Genomic DNA, 10,135 nt, shown 5'->3' on the forward strand with positions numbered 1-10,135 from the left:
TGAGTTTTAAGCCAACTTTTTCACTCTCCTCTTTCACCTTCATCAAGAGGCTTTTTAATTCCTCTTCACTTTCTGCCATAAGGGTGGTGTCATCTGCATATCTGAGGTTATTGATATTTCTCCCGGCAATCTTGATTCCAACTTGTGCTTCTTCCAGCCCAGCGTTTCTCATGATGTACTCTGCATATTAGAAAGCAAAGATTTCATATTGCCAACTAAGGTCCATATAGTAAAAGCTATGATTTTTCTAGTAGTCATGTACATATGTGAGAGTTGGACCATAAAGAAGGCTGAGCACTGAAGAATTGATGCTTTTGAACTGTGGTGCTGGAGAAGACTCTTGAGAGAGTCCTTTGGACTGCAAGGAGATCAAACCAGTCCATCCTAAAGGAAATCAACCCTGAATATTCATTGGAAGGACTGATGCTGAAGCTGAAGCTCCAATACTTTGGCCACCTGATGCAAAGAGCCAACTCAATGGACATGAGTTTGAGCAAACTCCAGGAGATAGTGAAGGACAGGGGAACCTGGTGTGCTGTAGTCCGTGGGGTTGCAGAGAGTTGGACATGACTGAACAACTGAACAATGACAAAATACCCACAAAAAGTAGGTAAATGTTAAAAAGATATAAATACAAGTCAAAATTATTAAATGCGAAGTGAGGGGGAGTAGAAATGCAAGATTGTTAAAATGCATGCAAGCTTAAGAGGTTATCAACTTAATCATCTATATATATGCTGTTATATATAAATTTCAGCTGGTAAAGAATCCGCCTGCAATGTGGGAGACCTGGGTTCGATCCTGGGTTGGGAAGATCCCCTGGAGAAGGGAACGGCTACCCACTCCAGTATTCTTGCCTGGAGAATTCCATGGACTACATTCCATGGACTGTATAATCCATGGAGTTGCAAAGAGTCAGACACAACTGAGTGATTTTCACATCACATATATAAACCTCAGGATAACAAAATCTATAATGAACACAAACACACAAAAAAGAAAAGGGACTTCAAAATAGATTTAAAGCAGAGACTGTAAAAGGAGATAAGTAAGGGCATAACAGAATGATAAAAGCTTCAATCCAACAAGAAGATGCAACACACACACATATACATATATATATGTTCATACATCAAATGAATAAAATACATCAAAAAGAGTGAAATGCAACTAAACCAGTGCTGAGAGGAAAATACATAGCACTCACTGCATACGTTAGAAAAAAGGTCTCCAATCAATAATCTGCTTCCCTTAAGAATCTATAAAAAGAACAAAATAAATCCAAGCAAGTAAAAGGAAGGAAATAATAAAACAAGAGCAGAAATCAATGAAATTGAAAAAGCGAAACAACGGAAAAAATGAAATAACAACCTGGTTCTCTGAAAAGATCAATATAACTGACAAACCTCTAGTAAGACTGCTAGAGAAAAAGGCTGAAGGTATGGAATTACCAGTAGCAAAAATCAACTCTATACACATAGAATAAGGGAACTGATAATGATTAAGAGAAGAATACTACGTATAATTCTCCACACATAAATCTGATAACCCTAAATGAAATGGATTGATTCCTTAAAAAATCACAAACTAATGAAGTTCTCAAATGAGAAATCTCCAAGCCCAGATGGTTTTACTGGAAAATTCTACTAAATGTCTAAAAAAGAATTAACATAAGTTTTATGTAATTTCTTCCAGAAAACAGAAGAATGAGCACTTCCCAATTCATTTTACTAAAGCAGTATTACCTGATACTGAAATTAGACACAGTGCAAAAAATAAAGGCCAATATTTCATATAGAAACAAAAAATCCATGACAAACCATTAGCTGATTCACATCATACAGAAACCAACGTAACATTGTAAAGCAATTATCCCCCAAGTTTAAATATATTTTTAAAATAAGAATACATGGGATTAGAAAGGAAAGCATCTGTACTGAATATAGTCATCAAAATATCAAAATATTTATGATACAGTTTTAAGTTAAGCAACGTGGGCTTCCCCGGTGGCTCAGTGGTAAAGAATCCGCCTACCAACGCAGGAGACATGGATTCTATCCCTAATCTAGGAGGATCCCACATGCCTCCGAGCAACTGAGCCCCTGTGCCACAACTATTGAGTCAGTGCTCCAGAGCCTGGGAGCTGCGACTACTGAAGTCTGAGCACCCTAGAGCCCGTGGTCCACAAGAGAAGCCACTTCAGTGCGAAGCTCATACATCGCAGCTAGAGAGTAGCCCCGGCTCACCTCAACTAGAGAAAAGCCCGTGCACAGCAACAAAGACCCAGCACAGCCAAAAATAAATAAATAAATCATTTAAAAAATATTTTTTAAAAGTTACGCAGCGTGATAGAGAGGGCATGTGCTATTTGAATTGCATGGTCAGGAAGACGTTTCTGACAAAGTGGCCTTTAATCTATGCTATGATCTAAACAACAATAAGGAAACACTTTGCAAAGATCTATCGGAAAGGCATGCTAGGCTGAGGGAACAGCTCTGGCAAAGGCCCAAAGGAAAGAAGACCTTAGCACATTAAAGGAGCAAAGAGGCCAGTGTGGCTCAATGGCAGCAGGAGAAGGAAGGGAGAGGCCAGGTTATGTGAGGCTTCACAGGCCAGAGGAGGAAGCTTGGGGTTTATACTAAACACAGCTGGATGTCACTGAAGCACTGAAGACTTGTAAGCAGTCTCCATTACATTCACAGAATGACACGGTCTGAGCTACATTTTCAGAAGAGCATTCAGGTCACTGTGGGTCAATGGACTGTACCTGGTAGGAAGCTGCTAGGTTCCAAAGTTCTAGAAATCGGTGAGGAGGCTCCAGCAACCATGTGGGCAAGAGGTGACAGTCAGAGAAGGATAGTAGAAGCAGAGCCAGAAAGAGATAAATGGAAGAAGGATGTATTTTGAAAATAAAACCAAGAGTTATTACCACTTTCTGATGAATTAGGGATGAGAGGAAGAAAGCAATCAAAGATGAATCTTGGTTTTGTCTTATTTTGCTTGAGCAGCTGAACACATGTTGGTACAACTGACTTAAATAGGAACCACCAACAGAAAAACAGGTTGGGGTAGAGAAAATTAAGAGTTCAGGTTTGAACATCTTAAGTCTGACAGCCTTTTAAACATCCAACAAGTGAGATGCTGTAGGCAGTTAGACTTAGAAGTCTGTTATTGGTCTGTGATCAGGAGGACTATCTAGGCCAGAAACATAATTTAGAGAGTAATCAATGTTTAGATCGTTTATAAATCCGTGAGGCTGGATAAAACACCTTGGCAGAGTTCAAGGTTGAGAAAAAGAGGAGCTATTCCAAGCCAGAGCCCTGGGGCACTCCAGGATTTAGGGCTCAAGGGGGACGAGAAGGAGCCATTAAAGGAGATTTGAAGCAACAGCCATTGAAGCCAGAGGAAAACCACAGAAGCGTAGTAGGGCTTGTAAGCAGAGCACGGTACGCTGGGTCAAAAGCTGCGGAGCGTCAGCTGGGGAAGTGACCCTCAGACTCAGCAACTTGGAGGTCACAACACCCAGACAAGGCAGTCTCTGCCCAAGAGCAAGGAGGAGCACAGATTGAGATGAGGACGTACGACTCAGATATCAGGTGCATCAGTAGGGAGTACCCACGCTCTCTGGCCTGAAACAGCAGCAGCTTCTACCACTGATGGATGATTTGATCTGGCAAAGCACCTGGTGATGTCAGTACTTGAGAAAGACTTAGCCAAATGCCGGGCAGAAAGACACTACCACCCGATGAGTGACAAAGTCAGAAGGGAGGACACTGGGCTCAGGAAGGTCACTGCGGCTGGTGCTGTGGTGATAACAAGTGGGGATGAGCCTGGGAATTGCAAGGGAAGAGCTCATAATAAAGGCATCTCACAGAAGAACTCAAACAGAATTGCAGCAATGTCTTCCCAATACCAACTGGATTCCTCCAGATTCTTTTCCCCAATTTAACACTTTCCCAGGTTTCTAGCGAAAAGTAAGGGCTTCCCTTATAACTCAGTTGGTAAAGAATCTGCCTGCAACACAGGAGACCAAAATCTAGGTATTCTCACTTGGCTGATGTAGAATCTCCAGAATACATTCACCTATTATTTAAATAAAGTCGTGTATTGGTTCTGTTTATTGGCAGTTTCATTTTCTGGGTAAAGTATGACAACAATAGCAACCTCCAAATACATAACATACACACACACACCCCCCCCCACTTAATTTGGGGAAATATAATTTATAGTCATTTTTTTAATAAAGTTGAAAAATTAATCTGAAACAAATAGTATATCCATACACACAAAAAAAATTTCTGCTTTTAAATGCATTTTTAATGAAATTCTAAGAGATAGCCTAAATTACATTTACTTTAGAGAAAAGGCATCAGTGGTAAGAAATGCTTGAATTATACTGCGTTCTTCAGAGATTAAAAAATTAAAACCAATTTAGTTTCAGCATCTACTCTAGCATCCCAAGTTAAAAATATATGGTTAACACATAGATCCAAGGATTAATTTATCAAGCAGTCTATGTGGAAAGGAGTAAGCAAGTTTCAGCTTAACACATTTTCTGATGCACCTACATAAAACACAAAGAATCATTATGGACTTTGCAAAGTGCATTTTTATCTTTCTCTCTAATGAGAAAATGAAACAAGAGACATTCACCGCCTCCCTAGAGATTCTCATAATTTACAAAGAATATCCTTCTCTATATTTACCCATAAATGGCCAGCCTGTGCACTTAGTCATTACAGAGAGAATGTCTTGGCCCCTTAGGACCACTCATCATTTTTCTGATTCAGGCATCAAAAGGGAAAGAGGGGGAAATTACCAAAAAAATGCTTTTGTTAGGAGCTCCCCACACCCTATTGTGTTTCTGGGTCACGTGATAGAACACTGCTACGTAAGGGTAAAAACAAGGAAATTTAACATGAAGGGTCATCACCCCTCTTGTGTCCTCACTAGTTGGTTAGTTTGGGGCAAGAAGAACAAGAGGAAAGAATAAAACCAGGCTTTCATGGGATGGGGAACCAGGCTCCTAGAAGTGCAGAAAGGGAACAAATACAGCTATTAGAACAGTGTCCATGTCACAGTAAGCAAAGATGTGGCCTAAGCATCCTGCAACCAAAATAAAATGCTGTCAAGAAAATTACTATGAAATGAACATAATTAATAAAAATCAATGAGTGGCGACATATAATTATTATGAGTTACATTTTTATTGGTCAGGCACACCACTTAACAAGAAACCACATGACCTTTCTAAGCTATTTGTGTATGTGTGTTAGTCACTCAGTCCGACTCTTTGCAACCCCATGGACTGTAGCCCACAAGGCTCCTCTGTCCATGTAATTCTCCAGGCAAGAATACTAGAGTGGGTTGCCATTCCCTTCTCAGGGAATCTTCCCCACCCAGGAATCAAACCCAGGTCTCCTGCATTGCAGGCAGATTTTTTACCATCTGAGCCACCAGGGAAGCCCAAGCTATTTTTATTTATCTCTAATAACTCAAACTGCATCCCTACCAGTAGAAGAGTAAACCTCTCTACTAAAAAAACCTTTTCAAGAGAAAGAAGTATTTAATTATGATCTTGGGACACTTGGGTTATAATCCCAAATGTTGAAGGAAAGGATTAATTAAATTTTGTTATTAGCTCAACTTGCACTCTTCTCATTTTAGTTGATTTCTTCCTCTTTCCTTTTAGTCTCCATGTGCTGCCAAAATGATACATAATCCCTGGGATTTAGAGTTCTTCATTCTCTGTAAAGTAAGGGGACTTTTTTTTTCCTGCAGAGATAGGTAAGGTATCAAGAAAGCCAGAGCGCTTAACCAGGAAGTTATAAGTTATTTCACCTTTTCTATCATTAAGAAAAATCATCTCAATTTGTCAAGGTCTTGGTTCCCTAATTTATAAAAGGCACACTTTATAATCTTTATCTTTCTCTGAAATACTTTAAGCGAATTACTTAACAATTTCAGAACTGAGATATATTAGATATAAAGATAGAGATATAGTTAGTTATATACTTTCTTGAGATATAATTTACATACTATACAATTCACAACTTAAAGTCTATAATTCAATGGTTTTTCTTAGCATATTTACAGAGTTGTGTGATCATCCCAAGAAATTTTAGAATAGGAACATAGCTTCTAAGGGTTTCCCCGGTGGCTCAGCGGTAAAAAATCAGCCTGCCAAGGCAGGAGACCTGGGTTCCAACCCAGGGTCAGGAAGATCCCCTGGAGGAGGAAATGGCAACCCACTCCAGTATTCTTGCCTGGGAAATCCCATGGACAGAGGAGCCTGAGGCGCTACAGTCCAAGGGGTTGCAGAAAGTCAGACATGACTGAGCATGCACGCATACAGCTTCTAAATCGTCTAATTCACTATACAGATGGGTTAAATCATGTTTCCCAGGTCACAGATCTGGTCAGTGGCACAGCCAGGCCTGGATCCCTGGGAATTATTAAACCATTGACATCATCCCAGCCTCCCTTTCCCCAGCCCTGGGAAAGTTCTATGTGAATTAAAACCTGCTGTTAAAATGTTGCCCGGGAAGAACATCTGGCACTTTTTATGATCATGCTCCCTCTTATTATATTAAGCCTGGTCTAATTTCTCCACCAAATCTGTCCCACTGCAAGATTTCTTAGAAAGACTTTCAGAACAGATAAAAACATATCCATATCTATTAAGCACTTTGACAAAATGTGATTTGCAAAGCCCAGAGAGAATTCGTGATGTCTTTCTTTTCAGATAAAGTCACAAAAAGATTTCGGTTCATGCAAAAAGACTAAATTAGACCCTTTGCTCATTTCCTTTTTTAATGGACTGATGAGTAGTTTAACTAAACGACCTTATCTTTAGCATATTATTTACCAATGTCAGTAACTTCCTGGGATTTCAACCATTCACTCTGGTTAGTGGTCAGAAACCAATTTCAATCCTCTTAGGGCTGTGTCCTGTTCATCTCTAAGGTTTGCTCCTGTGAAGTCTATTCTCAATAAAAGAATATCTTTCAAAAGATGTTAGTACCCTGCAGAGGATGAGATGGTTGGATGGCATCACCAACTCAATGGATGTGAATTTGAGCAAACTCTGGGAGGTGGTGAAGGACAGGGAAGCCTAGCAAGCTGCACTCCATGGGATCGCAAAGAGGCAGACACGACTGAGCAACTGAGCTAAGAAAGCTCCTGTAGCAAGCCTAGCTAGCTAGTGATTAAGCTGACACTGCCCTGAACACAGAGGCAGTAGCCTCCAGGCTGCCCACCCTTCAGTACTGAGCTCAAGGCAGATTCACTAACTGCTCCCACCTTTTATTTTATTTTATTTTTACTTTCTGGCTGCATCGCATGTGGGATCTTCGTTCCCCTACCAGGGATCAAACCCACACCCCCTACTCTGGAAGTGCAGAGTCATAAACCTTATACCACCAGGGAAGTCCCTGCTCCCACCTTTAAATGCACCCACTTCTTAGGTTTCCATGATACTCCTCTCTCCTCCATTCTACTAGTTCTTCCCTTCTTGTGCTTCTCCACTCCCACACTTTCACTTATCCAATAAATATTTATTGAGTGGTCACTGCTTATCAAGTCCTGGCCTAAACACTGTCCCTAAATGTGGTTGCTCCCTACAGTCTATGAGTATAACTCACTGTGCATTTTTTGACTTCCATTTGCACTTATATTTTTAAATCTGCACTGAGGCTGGAAATCCCCCCAAGTCCATAGCTCCAATCTGGATCTCACCCACTAGCCCCCAGGCCAGAGTCATCTGAGTATCTCATGGATTTTTCGAAGTGCCCAAAGCCCACCTGCAGTGACCCCACCATCTCCCTGGTCACCTAATTGGCCCCTCATCCAGGATTCCTCATTACCCCAACAGTACCACCAACCTCCCAGCATCCCCAGCTGGAAACTGCATACCACCCAGTTTCTTCATGGAAGGGATGTGAGTGAGAGAACAGGCAGCACTTTTCAACATGAGACAGACAGAAAAGAATCCTCTAATTCCAACTGCTTTTCAGGGACCCCTGTGTGAAAGAGGCAAGATAAGACCTCACCAGAAATGTGAATTCTGAATGAAATTTGTCCAACAGACCCAGCAGTTCCGGTGTAGGGTTGATTTTACAATGTGAGTTCTGCCATGGCTGGGAGACTGAAATCTTAGAATATAAATTTGCTTGTCAACAGACATCCAGACACACATACACACACCAATCACATGCCAGCTTGCCTGTCTTCCTGTTTCCTCTGTTCAGAACTCCTATCCTTTCCACCCACACCCTCCACCACAATTCCTTCTCATATTTAATTTTCAAATGACGCGGCTCTTCCTCCGGGAAGTTCTCCCTGATGCCCCATCTTATTATCTGCCATCCACTGTGCGTGGAGGTGTGTCCAACACTATATGTTTACGTGTCTGTCTCAGCGTCTTCCCACAAAACAGACAGCTCTTAGAGAACAGGAGCCTGGTGCCCAGGCCCGGGCCGACACCGGGAAGACTATGAGGGAGGAAGGACGGCTGTAGACAGCCCAGCCCGGAGCTGCGGGCAGTCAGGCAGGCGGGGTCCATCTCCAGGCCGGGAGAGCCAAGTACACAGCATCCCTGGATCCACCGACGCCCGCGCCTGCCCCGGGGTGGCAGGACGTGCCCCGGGGTGGGGGGTCTCCCAACCAAAAGGTGGGGGACTCGAGGGAGGCCCTGCAGGCCCTGCACTCTCTGTGGTCCTCCTCCCGGCGCGGGTCCGGGAATAGAGGCACGCAGCAGAGCCTCCAGGCCTCGGGACGCCCAGTCTCTGCTCGCCCGAGCCCCTGCGACCCGCCACCTCTGGTCTCCCCTCCCGAGAACCTCTCGGAATTTCAGTGGCTGGGGATGGAGCAGGGGGGCCGGGGGCTGGCAAGAAGGAGGCGCCAAGAAGCGGAGGAGAGCCGGCGGCCCCTCTCTCCACCCCCGAGCCCGCTTAGGCGGGAAGAAATCGAGCCCTAAAAGAGGCCCCTAAGGGCGCCGGAGCCTCAGAAGCCCCGGAGCCTCGACGGGACCGCTGCTCCCCTAGCCCTCCTCCCTCCCTCCTCCCTCCCTCCTCCGTGCGTCCCTACCTGGCTGGCTTTGTGGAACTGCTTTTTCAGCCCCGCCACCGACATCGCGACGGCGCAGCGGCCGAGGCTGCTGGTCCCTGGACTCGGCCGGGCCACGCGGCCGCGATCCGCTGGAGGAGCGGGCGCCGGGGCCGGTCCCCGCGCGGCTGGGCTCCGCCGGGCCGGCCTCCCACGGCCACGGCCACGGCCACAGCCGCTGTCACACGCGCACACACGCGCGCACGCCGATGGCAACACTGCGTTCCAAAGCCCCTACGCAGCCCATTGGCCAAGCCGCGGAGATATGCAAATAAGGCCGCTGGGGCCGCCCACGCTTCATTGTTGCGTGGAGACCCGGGAGTACTGGAGCTGCGGAGAAAATGGGCCTGCGAAGCTGGGCTGCGTGGGGATGTCCCCGGGTCCGGAGAGCAGAGCCATACAGGACTGTCTGCAGGGCGTGGGACCGGATGCATCTGCCATAGGACTGCCCTGGATGGGACAGAGGAATCACCTCTCTATGCTTCTGGACAATGTCGCCGCCCTCAGGGGCATTTTTGGTAGGTTTCTGTTTTTAAAAACGGACGCCTTCATAATACAGGCTTCCCTGGTGGCTCAGATGGTAAAGAATCTGTCTGCAACGCCGGAGCCCCGTAATACGCCTTGTTGTTCAGTCGCTCAGTTGTGTCCGGCTGAAGCACATCAGGCTTCCCTGTCCTTCGCCATCTCCCGGAGCCTGCTCAAGCTCATGTCTGTTAAATCGGTGATGTCATCCAACCAACTCGTCCTCTGTCGTCCCCTTCTCCTCCTGCCTTCAATCTTTCCCAGTATCAGGGTCTTTGCTAATGTGCTCTTCCTATCAGGCGGCCAAAGTATCCGTCCTTCCAATGAATATTCAGGATTGATTTCCTTTAGGATTGACTGGTTTGATCTCCTTGCCGTCCAAGTGGTCCACTGGAGAAGGGAATGGCAAACCACTGCAGCATTCTTCCCTTAAAACCCCAGGAACAGTAAAAAACTTAAGGGGAGAGAAAGGTAACAGAACACAGAATCTGTAATAGGAGGAATTGGT

General features: G+C 44.7%; 1 protein-coding gene across 12 annotated transcripts in view; it reads right to left on the reverse strand.

The window, feature by feature from the left end:
• Positions 1 to 9,840, reverse strand: part of SH3GL3 (SH3 domain containing GRB2 like 3, endophilin A3) — a 117,658-nt gene extending 107,818 nt beyond the window's left edge. For 4 of the 12 annotated variants that reach the window (XM_024982359.2, XM_059879295.1, XM_010817039.4 and 1 more), the window contains exon 1: positions 9,088 to 9,840. In XM_024982359.2, the coding sequence (XP_024838127.1) occupies positions 9,088 to 9,132 (45 nt within the window). In that variant the 5' untranslated portion in view covers positions 9,133 to 9,840. Of the gene's footprint in view, positions 1 to 37; positions 181 to 9,087 lie in introns of those variants that run through there. The other 8 variants (XM_059879293.1, XM_059879289.1, XM_059879290.1 and 5 more) reach the window with 8 other exon arrangements.
• Between the last annotated feature and the right edge of the window lie 295 nt (positions 9,841 to 10,135).

This window comes from Bos taurus, chromosome 21, assembly GCF_002263795.3.
Source record: "Bos taurus isolate L1 Dominette 01449 registration number 42190680 breed Hereford chromosome 21, ARS-UCD2.0, whole genome shotgun sequence".
Classification (NCBI taxonomy): Eukaryota; Metazoa; Chordata; class Mammalia; order Artiodactyla; family Bovidae; genus Bos; species Bos taurus.